At 39.1% G+C, this 21394-nt stretch overlaps 1 protein-coding gene across 4 annotated transcripts in view; it reads right to left on the bottom strand.

Moving 5' to 3' along the window:
- pcloa (piccolo presynaptic cytomatrix protein a) overlaps positions 1-11827 on the bottom strand; it is a 70941-nt gene extending 59114 nt beyond the window's left edge. For 3 of the 4 annotated variants that reach the window (XM_042078662.1, XM_042078665.1, XM_042078663.1), the window contains exons 1-3: positions 11379-11827; positions 8823-9816; positions 6517-7677 (exon numbers count right to left, since the gene is read on the bottom strand). In XM_042078662.1, the coding sequence (XP_041934596.1) occupies positions 6517-7677; positions 8823-9816; positions 11379-11599 (2376 nt within the window). In that variant the 5' untranslated portion in view covers positions 11600-11827. The remainder of the gene's footprint in view (positions 1-6516; positions 7678-8822; positions 9817-11378) is intronic. The other variant, XM_042078664.1, reaches the window with a different exon arrangement.
- Between the last annotated feature and the right edge of the window lie 9567 nt (positions 11828-21394).

Raw genomic sequence — 21394 nt, 5'->3', positions numbered from 1 at the left:
TGAGTGCAAAATCTCTTGAAATACACAAAACATATTTTGCAGTGACACCTCTGGGGTTCCGTAGCTAAATTAATAAATGTGAATGTAAATGTAAATTGAAATCAAAACATGTGAAAAGTAAGTCAGTGCTATTTTATGAAGTAAGTACTGCAGTCAGTAAAAATCTCATATATTTTATCTGAAGCTTATGATCTAACCACTGTAAAATGTCAGCAGGTACACACCTCCACATCTGAAATACTTTCTTGTCACAAAGAATGTCACAGAGTCACGTGTTTCAACTCAGAGATTTCCTTTGAGAAGAACTGATAGCATAAAATATTACGCCTCAAAGACCCAACCCCCACACTACACTGCTTCTTTTGTTACTGTGGCCATTTTTGCCTTGTTGTGCCCAGTGGGTATGCATGTACTGATGGAACTATAGTCTACGACACTCAGCTGACAGATGGAGAGACTGTTCCGTCACAACCCTGTTCCGTCACAAGGCAGCACAGAGCATGTTCTAAAATGCTTCCATAAAACATTTGTTTAGAAAATAACAGACAGATTAATGACTTGTATGTATGTGTGTGTTTCTAATACTGTGAATCAATAGCCTATGTGGAACAAAACAGTCTCCATACACAATTAAGTAAAAAAAGGAAGGGGTAAGCTGATCCTTTATACACAGTATAGTTAATAGTTAAGAGTAGCTAAAGTGGGATGTACTGTAGAAATATTTTACACACTCAAACAAGGAACGACAAGTTAAATGTCACTTGCAAGACAGGTGCTAAGGGGTGTATTGAGATGGTTGTTAAGAAGTGTGGTGCATCAGATCCTCTTTTCAAGCATGGACCAGATGGCCAACAAAAACAAAACACCCAGAGTGAGATCTAATGATAACTCCAAGTCACTGCAGGCCTACAGGATGTCAACATACGGCCTACATGAAATAATGTCTCATTTGATTAATCCATTCAAGTACATTATGTAACAATAAAAAATATATGTATGTATTTATCTCGCAGGTATACTTCCAAAGGCTGTCGTCTTGATTATATTCAAATACATTTTCATCATAAAATTCTCTTTAATACTATTGTAATACTATTGCCTTACCAATTCCCCAAGAAGGTTAAGTTAAATAATCATATTAATACAGTAAGTAAGGGATAATGTATAGAACGCCGGTCATCATCCGCTGCGCGTCGGGGTCTGGTTCGCCCTGTCGGGACCTATTTCCTGATAATGACCGGCGTTCTATACATTATCCCGCTTATTACACGGCTACTTGCCAAAACGAAGTTCCAGTCCTTGCGTAGTGATATGAAAGACGTGAATTACAAGCACAAAGCCCATTTTCCTTGACAGCGATCTGTTATTCTTAGCAACGGTCTGTTATTGAGAATTAGCAGACCACCAAACGTTGGGAAGGCCCATTCAAGTGAATATAGCATTCTGCAGCACTATGAAGAGCTGTGTAATAATGAGGATTGGCACAATGTATTCAAATGTCAACTTTTGGCCGCAGAAGGGGCTGAGATGTGGATACACTATCCCAGAGCCATTCGAAATTGTCAGAAGTAGACAATCAGATAATTACGCCAGTCCATTACGTATACATGTTTTTATATTTTGCCAGAACTTCCTGATATGTTGAGCCGTGAGTTGAGTTGTTTAAATCTATTGGTGTAATCTAATTTTTAAATGAGTTAATTTGTAGTCATAGGTGTTAAATGTTATTTTGGTGAGCGTATATACATGCTGATATATAGGCCGATTCCCGAGGCACCCCCATTGAAAAAGCTGTTGGTAGCATCGGCTAACTAGCGCCAGATTTCAGAGTGAAGGGGACAAGCCGAGATGAGCTATGAGATATACGTTCATACTGGGTATCATGTTTCAAAACACTTTAGGTCAATATCACACCGGAATTCACCTTTAATGTTATTATTCAGTGTTGCTGAAGTTACTATTACAGGTGTTGAAGTTACTCAAAGTAGTGTGAAATGATGCCTGTGAATGAGTGCATTTGAACACTGGTGTTACTGTAGGAATTTAACTCTGTTATAGTGTTAATATTTTAACTCTGCTGTCCAGTGTTGGGAGAACACTGGACACTTGGACCCAAATACACACCAAAAAGGGTGTAAAATGCACTCCTATAGAGTATCATTTACACTGTTCAATTTGCTGTGATGACTTAACCTCTGCTTTCTCATCTTACACATCACACTCCACCAAGATGGTGGTCATTTCAGTAGATTTACTCACTAACATTGTTGTGGAATGCACACTTCCTGCATTACTTCAAATACTAAGTTACTCCTCTAGTAAACTAGTATTCACATGAAATAAAACAATACAACATTGAGACCATTCAACAAAGCACACTGGGTAATAACAAATTCAACACATGAACTGGTTGCTATGGACTCGTCACTAGGCTTCCTCAGTCATTGTATATTTTAGCATATAGGTAAAGCTGCCGAAGCTGAACATTATCCAAAACTCCATTTCTCAGAGGAGCGTCATTTGGGAGCTTGCATGCTCTCACTCCTTCCTTCTCAAATGCTTTGAAAAGATTGTCGTTTGCACAACTTCACAAATAATCACTGGTGCTGAAACGAAGGCCTACAGTACATAATGGCGCCAGAAATCACATTCGCTCTAGAATCTTTGCTAGTGCCCTCTAGAGGAGCCTAAAGGCCTATTTGCCTATTTGATGCTCAGTCTCTCCACTGGAAAGCCACAGCGCGAGGCCTTTATTTTACTCTCCCTCGTCCAATATAATCCACTGCTTGCCTGTTCGTCAGTATATTAAAACTGGTATCCCATATTCGGGATTCAGTATGCAGTCCCGGAACCATTCTTTTTCGATTGTTTGCCTCTCGAAAAATGACGCAAACAGTTTGAAGGCAAAATCCATATCCAAGACTCTACATGACTTCTCTTCAGCAACTCTTCCAACACTCTCTGGACTCCTCGTAATTTTGGAGCATCAATATTATCTATAAAAAAAATATGTTTTCTTTAATATTTCCTCACCCGACAGGGTCTGGAGCAGAGTTGGGTGTAACACGTTACTTTTCTCGATTCAGCAATCACACTACAGTTACTAACTGTGTGTGAGCAAAGATTACTTTATTCTCCTATTTGAGATAGCCTAATGTTGCCATGCTGTGCTTTACCCTGTTAAGAGCAGGGTGCGTGGAATCAGGCCATGATCTTACTCGCTCCAATAACTATCTTCAGCTCAAAGTTCATAATGTGCGTTCTGATCTGGGAAAGTCAGCTTTTTGTTTTGATGCCCCCACCACTTGGAACTCAATTCAACGCACCCTTAAGCTAAACTCTTTAGTTTCTTATGGGCAATTCAAATCATTAGTAACAAACCTCCCTGTCCCAGTCTGTAACTGTTTTTTCTGATACTTTTAAGCCTAATTGTTTTTATCTACACTGAGTATCAATTGTAATTTATTTTATTTATTTAGTTATTATGGTTGTAATCTCAGTGGTTGCTGTTATTTTATTTATTATTTTATGTTTGTATCTCGGCTACATTGAAAATGAGGGCTGCCCTCAATTGTATACCCGAGAATGAAAATAAAGGTTGAATGGAACATTACTACTAAATTTGAAGCATGTGCCTAAAGGCATTATTGAGATACAGTGTTTAGTTTAGTCAAGTAAGATAATCCAATGCTAAATTCTGCTACCCATATCAGTCACATCATTTATGTTATTACAGCTATATGGAAAAGCAAGAATAAATATTTTTTCATTGTTTTTTTCTGGGTGGGACCTATAGGGACCTGTAAGGCTGTAAATAATGACAGTTTCCCATAAGTGATCAATAAAGTACATCTAATCCATATTTAAAATAAATAGATTTGCTTCAGTGATGTAGACAGCAGATCATTGATTGAAATTGTGAAGCAGATTTTTAACATGTGTGATTAATCCCAGCAAGTCATGCCACAGATCTGTTCTTGTTGACTTTAATCTGAAAATAAGGCAGATAATCAAATGAAATCTCCTTAGAGGATGATCCTGCTAACATATTATGTGATTCCACTTAATCTTAAGCTTTTATCATAATAAAATACAGTGAAACAGAGAGCCACTTTTTCACTATATGTGTTCATGTAAACATGTACGTGTAAAGATAGGGATTTTCCCTGTGAGAGAAACCGATGGGGCCACTTGTGTTGGATATGGGCTGAAGATACTGCTCATGCCACGTGAGGTGGAGCCGGATGTGTTCAGTGTAATCCCTTCATTTTACCTGAAATAGACTCCTGGGATTAGTTAGCCTGTGCATGGGTGACATCTGTAAACCTACCGTGCAGTTAGTACCAAGCATGTGAGCTCAAACTAATTTCTGAGTTTATTTCCTAAATTCTCAACATATCTATTTATCTATTCTTAACCACAATGTTTGCTATGATACCTTTACACTCAAAAAGTACCTGCACGCTCAGTCTTTTAAGGGAGAACAAGTTGTGTACAGTATATGAGTACAGTCAATCTCACCTATATAAGACTACTTTTGGAGAACCAGCAACTGTGCTGTGTTTTCTTTCAATCAGTGCGTCCCGAGTGTGTGGACACCGTATGTAAGCTACACATCCTACGCAACATAGCATTAAGGACGTGGGACAGAACACCTGAAGAACTGCTTTGGGAGACCCCAGCCAGCAGAGACAGCTACTGTACACTAGAATGATGCAGATGCAAAACAGAGTTGCAAGAGGTTTTTACCAGGGGTGCCAATAAATTTAGAGGGTATTTTTATACGGGTCTGCATTTTTCCATTCTAGTCCAACTTCAATTATAGTTCTATGGTGCCATTTGAGTCACAACCAAAGCATACAAGGCAATCACTGTCTATGACGTCACCCCCTCAACAACAAGCTCAAAGGATGCAGGATTGTAGTGTTAAGTATTAAGTGTAGAAGGTCAGGCCTGAGAAAGACCTTCCTTTGACCTAATCTCAAGTAATTATTACTGATTCAAATCTAATTCAATTCTAACTATTCAGATTGTACATGTCAGTAAGACATACAAAAATTATATATTGATACTTCCAGGTTCAATATCTGGTCAATCAGGGGGACTGTTTTAATCTTTTCCCTGATTCAGAAGTGGCTTTAGAGTGTAGATACTCATTCAACAGGCTCTTACAGTGTCTGACTTCAGGTTACACAAACAACTAGAAAATGTAATTTCGAGGAAATTACCAGTGCATGAAAATATAAACATACTGCATATTAACATAAAATGCCAAACAAACTTTTATTTGGAAACAGTTAGCAGGAGTCATAGTTGATAACAACTGACAGTTTAAATGGCTGAACAGTTAAATAGTTGAGTAGTTTAAATAGTTAAATTATTTAATAGTGAATTATTGTAGTGAGGACATTTATTTTGAAACAGTTGGGCAGAGGAAATAGTAGTCTTAAGAGAGCCAGATTGTATGCTTAAAGCCTGAGACAGAGTATATAGTTTAAAAGTTGAATGTAGATAGTGTAATGGATGTTGTTAGACAGAAAGTTGAATGGATGTTGCTAGGCAGATTGTTTAATGGATGTTGATGGATAGTTTAATGGGTGGATGAGTGAATGGTTTGAAGAGGATGAATGGATAGAAAGCTGGATGGAATGTGCCTTATATCCTTGTAGAATAAAGAGACACAGAGAGTTGGCCTAGTTAAGCAGAAAGCAGTTGATACAGGTGCAATCAGTTTAACTGGCCCTTTGATGGGTCCTAGTTGAGCAGCTGGAAGTTGATACAGGTGCAAATCAAGTTAATTAGTCCATTGTGATGTCATAGTGCTAATATAAAGTCTATGGGGAAAAATAAGCTTGTTTTTTGTTAATATCTCAAAAAGTATAAAGTTTACAAAAGTGAAAAATACATTCCTCAAGTGTCCTTATCAAGGCCTACGTTACAAAGTTTGAACGAAGTTTCTACGTTAAACGGTTGAAGCTGAATTAGACGCAGAAATTTGGTGGGAAGAATAAGAAGAAGAAGAAGAAGAAGAAGAAGACTTCGGATAACAGAACACTGCATTTTCATGCACTGTAAATATAGCAGTATATTAAACTGGTTGTAAAATTGCATCTCAAATGAACAGCTATTATACAGGGTACTTTAAAGTGCATACTTCCTGGACTGATAGCAAACAATGCGCAATAGAGGTAAGGAGTGCAAAGGACTGCAAAGGAGAAAACATGAAATGCCACAAACATTTAATTAGCTGTTCAGGATCACTGCAGAAATGTGAAGGAATCCATTCAGATAATCAAATCAATAGAATGACAAGGAAAGTATGTATGACACTAAGTCAAACCTTTCTAGTAAAAAGAAAGACCAGCCCCATTTTCAGTTAACTGCCATGCATACATGTATCTGTTCCAGGCTAACCTATACATTTTATATCCCACATTTTACACAATGCTATATTTTGACTGGGGTGTAGGTGAGAAGATTTCTCTCAAATGTAAGTACAGAAAATGACCAACTCACCTCTCCAAGATGGGGCATTGGGTTGAACCCACATAAGTTGCACACAGTCTTCTTGCATTCCGTGCAGGTGCTGTAATTAGGTGTATCCTCTGAACCCATATTCAGTTGAGTCTTACACAAAGGACAGCTGGAAGGCGTCTCCTGCACAGGGACTGAGGCAGGTGGGGTTTCCTTAGACTCCACAATAAGATCTGCAGTTGGGGCCCCATCAGATGGTTCAGGGATTTTAGAAGATGGAGGTGGAGTGTCAGGAGGGGATTCTGAGCCAGAGTCTGGGGGAGTCCCAGGTGGTGAATCTGCACCAGAGTCTATAGGGGAATCTGGTGGTGAACCTGGTGCTGAATCTGGGGCTGAACCTGGTGCTGAATCTGGGGGTGAACCTGGTGGTGATTCTGCATTTTCATCCTCTGGGTTGGAGGACATGAGATTGGTGGCTGAGCTCAGAAGAGAGGAACCAAACCCAAACATTTTACCTGAAACAGCATCAACTGGGGGTTTGGCTGGGGGTTTGGCTGGGGGCTTGGCTGCTTCTGTAAGGCTACCTAACCCTCCAAACAACTTCCCTGTTACTGATTCTGTGGGCTGAGAAGAAGGGGCCTGGGGTTTAGTACCTCCAAAGCCACCAAACAGCTTCCCTGTGACTGATTCTGCAGCTTGGCTGGCGGTAGCAGGGGATTTTGGCATGTCTGTCAACCCTCCCAATCCAAAGCCTCCAAAAAAGCCTGTGTCTTGCTTAGGTGCGGGAGCTGATCTGGCGGGAGATCCCTGTTGTTGCTGGATGGGACGGCCAGTTTTCGGGTCTATTTTTGGAGATCCAAGTTTCGGCCCTGGAGACCCTGGCTGAGACCCTGGCTGTGATCCTGGCTGGGACCCTAATGGGCCCTTTGGACTTAGTGGAGCATTTGGACTCAATGGACCAGGAGATTTCAAATGCGGAGTTACAGGTGGTGTCCCTATTTTCCCTGAATCAGCTATGCTCTTCTGTTTGGTCAGCATTGGAGGTCTCTTAGACTCACCCTTGAGGGGTGGTCCTGTCCTCTGTGGTGAGGGTGGAGCAGAACCCTCCTTTGAGGGCTGTGGTTTCATCATGGGAGGACCAGGGTGCTCGGCTCCCCCAAGAGCTCTCTGCATCTGACAATTGAGACAGAGCCACTCCTTACCCTGCAAGCAGGATACAAAAAGTCAGACACATATGCTCTTTAACTCATAACCATGTCCAAACAAACACCTTTCACACTCTCACAAAAACATACAAATATAATAATTGAATAAATAATGAAAATCTAACAAATAAACAGAAAAAATATTGAGATAAGGTTAAAAAATTAAATAAAATACATATTAGGACACTCATTTAAAAACATGAAATGTTCTACTTATAATTCAGGAAGACATATCACGATGGAATGCTATGGAAGCTACTGTATGTACAGGACTCTGTTTATATGCAGCAGAAATTGTTATTACTTAACAACATTATCATTAATTATATTACAATTAATATAAATAATATAACATTATAATTAATATAATTATACTAATTATATTATTTGCTATTAAATAGTTATTTGTTTAGATTTTAGCAAGATTGCATAGCATTCTAATACAATACATATTGAGCACAGAGCAAACAAAACAACATCCTGTATATTTTGTGGATTATTAAATCTCAAAAATACGGACACTAGGAAGAAAGGGGGATGTCAGAAAACCTAGCTGAGTAAACTTTGAGCCACCTGACCTGACCAGTATTTAAACTGTGTGCCCATCAACCTCACAGTAAACAGCTATCAGCCTTCTACTGGCACTCAGCCACCACTGAGCTACACAGAGATGAGTCCTTTAAAACCAATGAGTTTAACAGCTTTGTGTGTAGCCTTCAGAGCTAGGAAATACAACAATTGCTTTATTGCTATATCTATGGCTTGTAGGTCAAAAGGAGTTGACAACAGGGAGTGTGGCTTTCTCAGTGATGTAAGCCACCTTGATTACCTCCCCAGATCCCATATGTTTCCTTAATCCCCTGGGTAAAAAGGCATGAGTACATCCTCCATCACAGTATCAAAACAGTCAGCTTTCCAAAAAGAAGTGAAGTGATTTAATTTAGTAGTTGAATAAGGACACTATTTAATCTGTGATATCTGTACAACTGAGACCTTTGTTGATGATGTAAAAGATATCTGCCCACATGAGCATTGATTAAATATTTTTACATATCATATATTCTATTATGTTAACATGACCCTTAAAACAAGTGTTCTGCAGTGTGTTTTCAACACAACTTCTTAATATACATTATCTCTTACCGCAGAGTCAGGCGGGCTGAAGCCACAGAGGCTGCAAACCTGCTGTGAGCATTGGGTGCAGGTGTTGAAGTTTGGTGGCTGGTCTTTGGCCTGTAAATTCAACTCGGTGGTTTTGCAGAGTGGACAGAGTGCATTCTTTGCAGGCCCTGAAGACTGTTCAGCAGGAACTGGTGTACCTTTTTGTTGGGGTCTTGGCCCTGGTTGGGTACTGCTCTTATGAGAATCTTCTTTTGGTGGACCCTGTTGAGGAGGGCCTCCAGATCTGAGAGGCCCCTGTTGCTGAGGTCCAGGGCCACTGAGTTTCCCAGGCCCTTGTGGAGGTTGTCCTCCTCGTTGCTGAGGTGGTCCCTGGCCTTTGGGTGGCCCTTGCTGAGGTGGTCCTTGACCTTTGGGTGGCCCTTGCTGAGGTGGTCCCTGGCCTTTGGGTGGCCCTTGCTGAGGTGGTCCTTGACCTTTGGGTGGCCCTTGCTGAGGTGGTCCCTGGCCTTTGGGTGGCCCTTGCTGAGGTGGTCCTTGACCTTTGGGTGGCCCTTGCTGAGGTTGTCCTTGACCTTTGGGTGGCCCTTGCTGAGGTGGTCCTTGACCTTTGGGTGGCCCTTGTCCTTGAGGTGGCCTCTGTCCTTGCTGCTGGGGGCCCTTTCTTGGCCCTGGTGCGCCTCCAGGGGTTTTACCTAATGGCTTGGCAGTTGGTTCCTCTTCTTCCTCCTCATCTCCAAAAGGGTTGAGTTTGGAGATGTTAACAGCTGAGGAAGACACAGCAGAGGACACTGCACTCAGGGGGTTGGCCCCACTAAGAAAACCAGAGGAGAACATGCTGGACCTTGACTCTGAGGGATCCTTTGGCTCCTGCCTGAAACGGGACTCAAAGAGGCTGAGGGATGAAGGGCTGCGTCCAGGTTTTGGCTTTGAAGCTGGGCCTTCAGCAAAAGCATCAACTGTGCGGCTCTTGCTTAGTCCAGTGTGGCCCTTGCTTGTCTCAGCACTCGCAGTAGCCCTGCACAAAATAATGAACACATACACAACACATGTAAGATGTGAGTTTGCAAAATGATACTGAATTCAGTGGCTTGGAGGAAGATATCACCAGCCTAAAGAACTAAGTGGGGTACAAGACAACAAACATACAGGACATAGTACAATTCCTCACTCAGCATTAAGGACATGCAAGGACAGATGAAACCCAAACACCCAGGTCTGCTCCTGGCAATAAACATGTGCTGATCATGTAAAAGCATGTTTAGAAAACGACAGGGCCAAAGTATCAGACTGCAGTGCAAAACTACAAGGGCAAGCTACGAGGACCACTTAATAAACTGGGGTTAATAAGCCCAAACTCTAACTGAACCAATGCAAGATGTAGTCTGGTAGGCTATATTTAAAGATTACCTAAACTAACACAGGTTACAGGGGGTGTAGGTTATAGAAGATTTAAAAAAAAAAAAAAACATATAGCCCATAACACACACACAAAAAAAAAAACAATCAGGCTTAGTTTCCCTTTGCAATTCCATCAATGATGGAGAGGGTTTCAGCACCTTGGCCAGCGTAGGAAAAGCCATAGGAATACAGGTCGTGGACAATCACAATAAAGATAATGCTTCCCACGACCTTATTTAAGATATGAAACAAAATCATCATCACATCATCGGAGTGAATCAATTAGTATGACATTTGAGCTCGTAGTACTATAAATAGTCGTATATGCCCCTCCCCCGTTATTCGTTATTATGGCTATATAATATCGCCTACAATAGCATATCTATACCGACTCAGCCAAACGTGGACTGCTGTGGCTAAAATGTTGGATTCCTTAATGATCAAACGTCTAAATGGAGCATTCTTAGGCTAATTATTGTATCTGATGCTGGTGCAGGCGTCAGTTCTCAGTGGTTTCCCAAGCACACCCGTAACGCCACAAATACTGCTCAGTAAGAAACATGGCGATGGAAAATCAGGACCAGGGAAACCTTTGCTACGTGAAACATCACTAACATCTTTGACAATGTGGTCATTAAGTAGCCTAGTTATTTGATAGCAATAAAATGTGAGAATAAAATTACATTTGACATGAACCATTATGCATCCGATAGCCTACACCAGCCTCTCCAAATTGTTTACATTAGGTGGTCTGCATTGCTGATAATTATGATGACGTCTGAGCAATAGAACCATATAACAGTATGCAAACACATCACCCCATTTCGTTGTAAGCAACTTACTTCTGCCGCCTGAATTTGGTTTAGTTGAATACGATAAAAAAATAAAAATATATATATATATATAATATATATACATATATATATATATATATAAATATCCATAGTACCCTAGACTACGTTATTGCTTAAAATTATGCAGTTAATAATCGAGTTGGACGACCATCGCTCTTATAAGACTTCCAACCTCAATATGATCATCTATTTGTAATAGAGGGTGTGGACATAGCCTACACTTTTCTTCTTCCTGACATTGAACACAAGATAGGCTACCATTCTCACATATCTTGCCCTCGCATCAGCACACCAACACAAGAGTGAGCATTTGGTAAAAGCCTGCCTGGAAGTCGCAGCATCCCTGGTTGTTCCAGGTTGCCCGCCTTGCACTCTTGCCATCGCGGCAGCAAGTTGATTTTTCTCTCCTTCGCTTAGATGAGTCAGGTCCACCTTCTCTCCAGTAGACGTCCGAACGAAGCCACCTTTCCCATCGGCTGACAGGCCCTCCGGTAATTCTGGAAGCGACCCTTCACCACCACCCTCTAAGCTTGCCTCGTTCCCCATGATGAAACTCCTCTTCTACCGCAAAGAACTACAACACGATGTTTTACGTCCAGAAACGTCGACAGTGTCTCTCTGTGTGGTTCCCGGTGTTTCTCATATTATACGTCCGGTTTTACATGTTTGTTGATCTCCATAGTTTCAGTGTTTGTGGTTTACATCCTCGACAAGGAGGAGCCTTCGTTTTTAGCTACTACATCCGACATCTCCTCCTTCCTCTTTCTTTCCATCTCGCCTATTTCCAGCGCGCATGTTCTGTTTCTGACAGGTAATCACAAGATATCAACGTTGGAAAACTGAATTTAAAGGGGACAAATGTTTTTTTTTTTTTATGCAGCTTTGTATAAACATTAAATTGTCTTCCATAGCCAAAGTATTTATTTTCATTTATTTAGCCTTCCTCACGTGTACCATCTATTATTGCTTCTTTTATAATTCTAGCATTGAAGCATTCAAGCAGTGGGGTTAATCCCAATGATCTCTAAATAATGACTAAATGTCATTCATCTCTAAATTATGACTAAATGCCCTAACAAAAAGAACTGTGAGAATCTTAGGATTTTGGGACAAAATGTTAGGTCTAGTAATCTTAAAGGAATACTATAGATATAGGAATCTTGTTGTATTTTGGGACATAGCCTACTAAAATACTATACCTTTAGGTGTTGTTTTTTATCATTGTGTATTGATATTTAAGCCTAGCCTATTATTTGCATTGTTAAAAATTATTTTGTTTTCCATGGGGTTTTCTCTCTGTGTATTTCATTTATTTTAAGTGTGTCTATGTTTAAATTAGTTTGCCAAAAAAGTTGCCACAATTTTACTAATATTAGCCATAGGCCTACTGGGAACTTTCAGATAGCCTACATTCAGAAATATGGTGTGTTATACCTTTTACCACATTAGTCAGAAATAGTTTTATGTGGTGTCTTTTTCCTTGCATTTTTATTATCAGGTAGGTGACTGTCTCCTGCTCATTTTTTAACATAACGTCATGTAACTACAAACATAGTGGAGCATGCATGTTGATTTGGTAATTTGATTGACAACTTTATACCAGACAGTTTAAGAAGGCCTAACTATTTGATCATGTGTGTTTGGATCATAGGCATATGATGACCTGTATAAACTCTTGTTCATTCATGGCTTCATAAAATATCAACATGCTATATAGCTTTAAGAGTATTCAACCATTCGCCCAAGCAGTGTAAAATAACCTTAAAAGTTAATAAAAGTAGAATTGGGTAAGCGTATAACCTAAGACCTCCCACATGGCAAGAAGCTGGTCTGAGAGCAGATATGGCGTTCAGCCCATCCTCCAGTTTTGACCAATTTGATCAAAACATATTTCGAAAACAATCAATGTTAATATTCTGTCAAGTTTAAAATTTTATGATGATCGACAGTGGGCAAGAAGTGGTGGTCCAATATCTGGAAGCCGGATTGCACTATATGGGCGTTTGCTCAGAATTTGATCCCCCTCACTTTGAAAATATGTCCTGCACCCCTGGTGCCATGCAAGAATGATTAACTTTAGCAGATTCTTGCACACACCGCAGTCATTGAATTCAACACTTCAACATTCAGTGATGGAACAAGTAACCAATCACTAGGACATCTCTCTCTATCTTCAAGTACCTCTTGAAGATCTAATTCTTCCTAGAGTATTTCCTCTCCTAAGACATTCAACAAACTCACATTTATCATGCACTTCCTTTAACCCAATAACTCACTTCTGATTTGTCATTTCATTACTTCTATGGTTGTCACTAGAATTTCTGTAAAATCATCTTTTGGTTATCTTGTGTAGAGGTAGTATTCTAAGGTCTCTTTGTACCTTAGTTTGAATGCCTTCAATTGTATGTTGTTTTGGATAAAAGTCTCAACTAAATTAATAAACAGAAAGTATAAAGTGTTTAATTTGGTGACCATTGACCAATGTGATATTTGTCAGATAATGTTGTATTTCTGGGGGTGGGCGCCAATACAAAATCTCGTCTAGGGCTCTTGCTGGGTGTAAAGTTAAGCTTTACACAGCGTCTGTTACCTAAAATAACTGCACAACTCCAGATAATGCTTCCCTGTAGTTAGCACGTGTTCTGAGATTTATCTGTAGCCACTGTTCCATTGATCTACACAGATATTTTTCAGCTTTCCAATCAAAATATTAAAAATTCCAATTGTCTGGGGGTATAATAAAAAAAAGGAAATACACATTTTCTAAAATACTTCTGCTTGTTGTCAATAAATTGGAATGTTTCTAGAGGAAGACTAGCTAGCCAAGACACAATATTTGACATTCAATCCCAAGACTTCTGACCTACCCACCTACAGAACCTCCATAGCCTTTGAATAGCCCTGTTTTCATGATTGTATTATAAACTAGGCGTCACTGACACAAACACACACACACACACACACACACACACACACACACACACACACACACACACACAGTGCAGTGCACATAAAGATCAAAGTAAACCCATAGGGGTCAAACAGATATTATATGGTTCTTACTACTAGTATCTCTAGTAGTAGTCAAGTCAAATCAACCGTATTTCTACAGTACATTTAAGAACATCAGCATATTTGACAACAAACAATAAAACAAGAGGAGCTGTACTTCAGTGCTTTACAGTCAAGATACTGTATATAGATTGATAATTCATTGAAACACTAATAGTAAAACATAATAACAGACCAACTTGTTAAAATTAGCTTAGCAAGTACAGACTTGACCAAAGCAAGAGAACCTCGGACCTTGGAAAAGCACAAATAAAAGCCTAATTTAAGACTAGATTAAAATGCACCAAAAAGACGGGAGACAATTAAAATTAAAATGAAGAGGAATGGAAGTGCATAAAAGTACTTTACTTGTCCAGTTTTAAAATTATACAGGCTCTACAGACTACCACCGCCACTACTACTACTACCACTTCTACTGATAATAATAAAATGTACATATATAGTTTCCTTAAAGGCTTACAATACAACTGTGCATTCAGATACGTTTGAGTCTACTTAATGTGTGCTTGTGTCCGTTTTGTATTGCATGTGTGTAGCTGCATGCACTGCATGTAACTGAGCCTTGTAACCTGATGACACAAACCAAGCAGCTTTCATTAAAATTAAACATGCTCCTGAACAGGACGACGTACAATAATGTAGCGCATAGGACAAAGGGCAATATTGAGATATTAGAGTGTGCATGAGACAAATAAAAAAAACTCTTATTATTTCCTTATTCTCGGATTTTCAAGGTGAAGGCTCTGTTACGACAAGACACATTACTTTTATATGGGCTATTCCTTGACATATCCATTACATACATCTAAAGCCTATACACATGCATTCACTGGAAATAGGAGTTAAAGAACCCCTTAACTTAAATGGACAGCAGTGACTTACCTTTAGATAGTGGCTAACAGTACACAGCTGTGCCTTCTCTGCATGGCAGAGAATAAGTCACTCTCATTCTCCCGTCTAGTAATGATTAATCCATGGTAAATTAGCCTTCTTGATCCCTCTCCATACCCACTAGTGAAGTCCATGCATCTAATCCCATCCTGAACACATATATGTTTTGGTTCTTGGTTCAGTGATCAGTGCCTTAACAACCCTTAAAAGACTGGTGCCCTTTATGACACTCTCACACACTCCATTTTGGAATTATCAAAGACACACCCTCCCTTGACACACATCACTAATCTCCTTTATAAAGGCAATCCTCCCTCATGAACTCTGTTGTCGAATAAACACTTCACAGGAACTTCATGTACAGCCACAATACATAAACAATATTGAATCTGTCATCTTTCTCAGGTGTATTGAAACTCTTTGTTTACGTGGCGTGATGTCTTTATCAACTAGTGTTGCTGCACTCGGCTACTGTGGAAGTTAGACTGAGGTGAGGTGACACTGCTGATTGTTGTGAAGGGCGTAGGGCTTTGGCAGCTTCCTGAGGCTAATGGGATCTACAGGTCACTGTTGTGTCTGAGCTCCTCAACTCCTCCCCCTCACTACATAGGCTCTATGAGATTAGAGCAAACGCCCACCTGTCAGTCATGCAATGCAAATCAAATTCTGGGACACTCTTTTGTCTTTCATTTCTTTGCACTATATACAGCATCAATATAATAATTCATGAATCAGAAAAGTATCGCAAATATTGAAAAAAAGCATTTAAAAAAAAAAAATAAATAATAATAATAATAAAAAAAATCAATTTAAGCCATATTAATATCGCCTCTCCTCCTTCCATCACCGCTATTGTTTTTGGTTTAATGAGTTCTGGTTGTAGCCAATGATAACTCTGTACAGGAGAAATATTTTTATACTAGCTAATTTAAGGCATTTCTAAAGTAAATCAAGCCGCATATGATAAACAGTCAACAACTGTGTATTCCTGACAGAGGGCCACCATGTGACAGTTATATCTGATGATCCATTTAGTGACTTGAAATTGGAATATTGGAACATGTGATAATGAAGACAAATGTTGCACGCTTCCTCAAAATCTGGTCAAAGGACAATCTGCTTTAATGGTATAGAACCTAAGGTTAATTTCAACATCATTTCTCCAGGCCACAAGGTGACATAATAGATGACTTATGTCAAGTTAATGACAAGGGGAACACCCCACTAAGATGGTTAGGGCTACTGTACATGAACCTGACCTGACTGACGTTCAGTGTACATAACAGGCACCTCCAGTTTGGCACTCAAAGCTCTGCCAAGCTTGCTGTGTCACCTGTCTCACATGTCTAGTCACCTTTGTCACATCTAGTTCAGCCTTACTATGAGAGCATAATAGTCATGTGCTCATATTGCAGGATGGTATCAAGCAATAGGTCAGCATATTCTAGCAACTTCTCTTGTGGGAGTGTTTGCTCTTAACAATCCTGATGGGAAAGGATCTCAATTACATTCCTTAAAAAACAATTCCTTTAATTTGGCCTTTTTTACAATAATTTACAAAGATCCCCTCTTTAATGTCAAAGTGAAGGCAGATTTCTATAAAGTAATCTTAATTCATTTAAAATATATAATGCAAAATCAGTGATTATTGTATGTATAATTATTGTAAAAAAAAGGGCAAAACAAATTGATCAAGATCCCATTTATAAAAGCAGTAAAAATGGAAATATCCAAGGAGGGTAAATACGTTTTTATTGGCACTGTATGATTTTAACATTATATCCACTACTGGCACTATATGAAGTAAAAGTATAAGTATACTCTTTTGATCCCGTGAGGGAAATTTGGTCTCTGCATTTATCCCAATCCGTGAATTAGTGAAACACACTCGGCACACAGTGAACACACAGTGAGGTGAAGCACAAACGAATCCCGGCGCAGTGAGCTGCCTGCAACAACAGCGGCGCTCGGGGAGCAGTGAGGGGTTAGGTGCCTTGCTCAAGGGCACTTCAGCCGTGCCTACTGGTCGGGGTTCGCAACGTAATGCAAAGCGCAACAAGAGTCTTATTTATTGTACACCCAGTGATGAATTTTTCACCATGCGCCTGGCGTTCAACCCTTTTGAACCCGGCGTCTGATCACAAAATCACGTTGTTTAATTAGCGAATGTGGACTGGACATGCCTTAAATGTCGTCAAACTTGACATCTATGACCAGGCGTTTCAGATCACTAAAATAGAGCCTCTAATGTTATACGTTCTTGTGACTGTTGTGGGACTGAAATGTTTAAAGACTCATCTGCTCACCTTGCACTTAATTAATGTATTCTCTCACAGAGTTAGGGCTTGTATGTTTATGGCTTTTGTCAATATGAGAGCTCATTATTTTTATTGTTAATATTTTATATTTGTATTATTGATATTACTATTTCAACTTAATTTTAAAAAGCACCTATAAAGTAGCTCTTAAAGTAAAGAGCAACTAAAGTTGCTTGCCATCATAATATATAACAAACTACAATAAGAACTGAATTCAACTGAATTTAACAAATGGATTTTGTCTGTGTTATAACAAAGCAGGCATATGCTGCCTAATGTAAAACTGTCAAAACATACCACTTGGACATGGTTATGGGATTTGGCAGACACTTTTGTCCAAAGCGACATACAAATAAAAAACAATATAATACTTAACAGGGAACAACTTGTAATGTTGAAATGTAACATTAAGGAAAATAGCAATAATAAACAACAATGTCAATTAAATCAATAGCTTAATGAAATAAACAATGAAAATGAAGGAAAATAGCAATATTAAACAATAATGTCCATTCAATCAATAATATAATAACAATAACAATAGCATGGACATCAATATGCTAGCTGTGTTATCAATATGTTAATGTTGGCTAACTCCCATCAGGAACTACCATTATAACAGTCAGTGAGTCCACACAGAATACAGAACAAGCCAAATAATGCATAATTTATTGAGGTACAATATATGATCAAGGCACATTTTCGGATGTATTTTGTAAGAAAAGAAAAAGCTATGATTATAAATATTCAAATCATCCACAATTTGACAAATGCTAAAACAAATGCTAAAAGTTATAACATAAAAACTAGCATAGTAAAATGCATTTACATTCACCACATACTGTAGGCCTAGTCTCTCATTAATTATTTTAAGGAAATCTAAAAACAATTTTGAACAATGAAATAACATTTTCTCTAATATTACATTCTCTGAAGTGATTTGTCATTAGTTTGAATTAAAGGTGCTCTAAGCGATGCTGGGTAACGTCACTTTGACTTTCAAACAAAACAGAGAGCTAGCTCGCTACTTCCCCTCCCTCCCGTGCTGCTCCCGTGCAATGGAAACTCTCTTAAACGCGCATCTCGTCTGTGATTTGCTGGAACAGTTTGTTATGTTTTTATGGGCTAGGTTTGCCCAGGTTGTTTTTGTTGCCATTTTTGGAGCCCTGTCCACAGAGATCGCATTTTTTTACAGTGTATTCAGGACACAGACAGCTAGTGGTTGGTTACGTGATGTTTGCAGTAAGTGACATAAAATGTTTTAGCCTAAAAAACGTGTGGCATCGCTTAGAGCACCTTTAAGGCTGTCAATTTTCAATGTGTGTTCATGGCCTTTATACTTCCTGTGGTATTACCATAGTGTAGGCAAAAAATATTTTCTGTCTTAGATCATCCACAGTTTAATGCATTAAACAAGTGAACAACCACTTTTGATAAGTACTGTAAAGTTGTCCTTTTTGGAATGGGGAATCATGGCTATTTCTGTAAAACAGCAGGAGTAGGCGTGGTAGACCAACTGAATGCAAATTTACGTATGCACCCACGTGTGAGTGCTTCCTTGTCTCGGCATGCAACGTCATTAAGAAAGCGCTTGCCACTGCAAAGATGCACATAGTATAATATGCCTTAATATTATAGATGAAAATACCTTCGTAACGTTCTCCTCCACTTCAACTACAGTAATCAAACGTCTATCATTAAAATAAGCAAACAATGAGTACCTAGGCCAGGGGTCGGCCACCTTTTTTGCCTGGAGAGCCACTTTTACCAAATGTATTTTTTTTTTAATCTCAGAAGAGCCACATAAAGACGGTTACAAGAAAAAGTTTGGATATTTAACGTACAGTTACTTTCATTCAACAGAGAATTTTTTAATACATCTTCTACTAGTTTTAAAAGTAATGTGCAAGTAACTTGAAATGTAAAGTGGAATGACAGAAGTAGGCCTATAGGCCTTAGGCTTCCCATGTAGGCTAAACACCACCCCCTATTATCCCAGTGCCCTTTGGTATGCAAAGTAACATCATAACAACACAACACTCAATTTTCGTTGACATGTCATTGGCGAAATTCAATTAGGCTGACCAGAGATTAGATTTGGTGATGGCCTTGGAGTCTGGCTGGCTCATATTCAGTGAAGTTAAGTTTCATGCAAGAATTGAGGCCGTCATCATTTAAGGGCAACTCCACGCGAAACTATCATATATCCATAAACTAAATACCATGGCATTGTGTTGCCGTTATGGATGTGACAGTTTTGCACGGAATTGCCCTTAAACGAGAGCGCAGGTTTGTCTTTATATTTTTCATATGTGAGAAAGATTTCTCACATGCAAGTGGAATAGGGTTAACAAAGCAATACTACCTCGTTGCAGTGTGCGATATATAACGGGCAGTTCATTTAGCGTTTTCAGAATCAGTCTTCGGATGGAAACTTTCCCTTTTCAGCCCGCTTGTGTTCGCACTCGCAAGCTGTGGTCACTGAAGTTTCCTTTTTGACATTTTCCTTATCTAGCCTACAGCAAGCGCACACATCAACAATAACAATTCAAGTGTTCTTGTTGACTGAAGGAAATCGGTGATTTTGTTTGATATTGACATGGCAACGGAGTCAAGTGGTTGAAAGTTATATAAATTACTCAGATAGAGCTACAATATTACATTTTGAAAAAGAACAAACTAAAATAAAATACATTAAATACTCATTAATTATTTTCAAAAGCTAAGCCGCATCAGAGGGATCAAAGAGCCGCATGCGGCTCCGGAGCCGCGGGTTGCCGACCCCTGACCTAGGCCTATGTTAATAATTATAAGGCTATCACAATTAAAATAATAACCATATGGTAGTAGGCAGACAATCTGTTTTGTATAAAAAAATATACCTTGACTATGGCTTAGATATAGTAGATAGTCAGACATATAGACATCTAAATTAAACCGTTGCACAAAGCAGTTTAGCTCTTAACTATCTTAAGTAGCACTATGTCAATGAATTCTGGTAAGAATTCTTACCAGAATTCTGAATTCTAAGTAGGCAAGTAAGACTCTTTTCAAAATAAAAAAACATGGCCGCCTGATTAATCACATCTAACCAACTCAACTCAATTTTACCCAAGCAGAACATGCTTGTCTTTATGCAAAACAAGATGAATAGGGCACATAGGTCTTGAAATGGCACTTCAGCTATGGTATTTTCATAGGCTAGGCTAGGCTAGGCTACAACTGAAATCAGACTGGAATCGTTGTGACTGTAGCATTCTATAACTGTCAACTGTACTGTAGGTAGTAACTGATTGTTACTGATTGTTACCAAGGTAGTATCAAGGACCTAAGTTAGCCTGGGGTTAAGGTGTCTAATTATTTTGGTCAGTCTTTATTTTTGTGAAACGGTCTAACTAGCATTAGACTTGTTAGTATATGGGCAAAATTCAAACTGGTCTAATACTAATACTTTAAGACTATGAAAAATAGCTTTGTGAAACTGGCCTTGAATGTTGTATACAATGACTAGGCCTACGTTTCCATGCACACTATATTAGGTGTGCCACTAACGTCATAAATTTGATGTCATAAACGCAAATATCCGAATGTGCGCCATCTTGGGAGTATTGGATATTATTACTGGTTGTGCTCCATAGTGTATGGTAGGCTAATGCACAGGGCAGCATTATTTAGATGAAGATAATTTAAATAAACTTGCCCAACCATATTTGTTGGTTATGCTGCTTGTTGCTGTCTTCGTTTGGTGGACAGTATGGCTACAATCTATACTAATTAAACCTGTCTTTATAAGGTAACTGTTAAAGCTGCAGTTGGCAAGATTTTGATCATATTGACAGAAACCAACACTATGATCCGACAGAACAACATAAACCAGCCAGTTTTAGAAAAAACCTGCACTTCTACCTCCACCTAGAGCCTTTTATTTGTTTTGCCAAAATCCACAGCTCCCGGTTCTTCTGGCCCAATCAGAGCATGGCTGTGTGAGATCTGATCACTCACAATCTGTCAATCACAGTCTGGTGCGCACTGACGAGCACATTTTCAATGAGAGGATGCT

This window comes from Alosa sapidissima, chromosome 22 (assembly GCF_018492685.1).
Source record: "Alosa sapidissima isolate fAloSap1 chromosome 22, fAloSap1.pri, whole genome shotgun sequence".
NCBI lineage: Eukaryota > Metazoa > Chordata > Actinopteri > Clupeiformes > Clupeidae > Alosa > Alosa sapidissima.
This window is presented reverse-complemented; position numbering and strand designations above follow the sequence as displayed.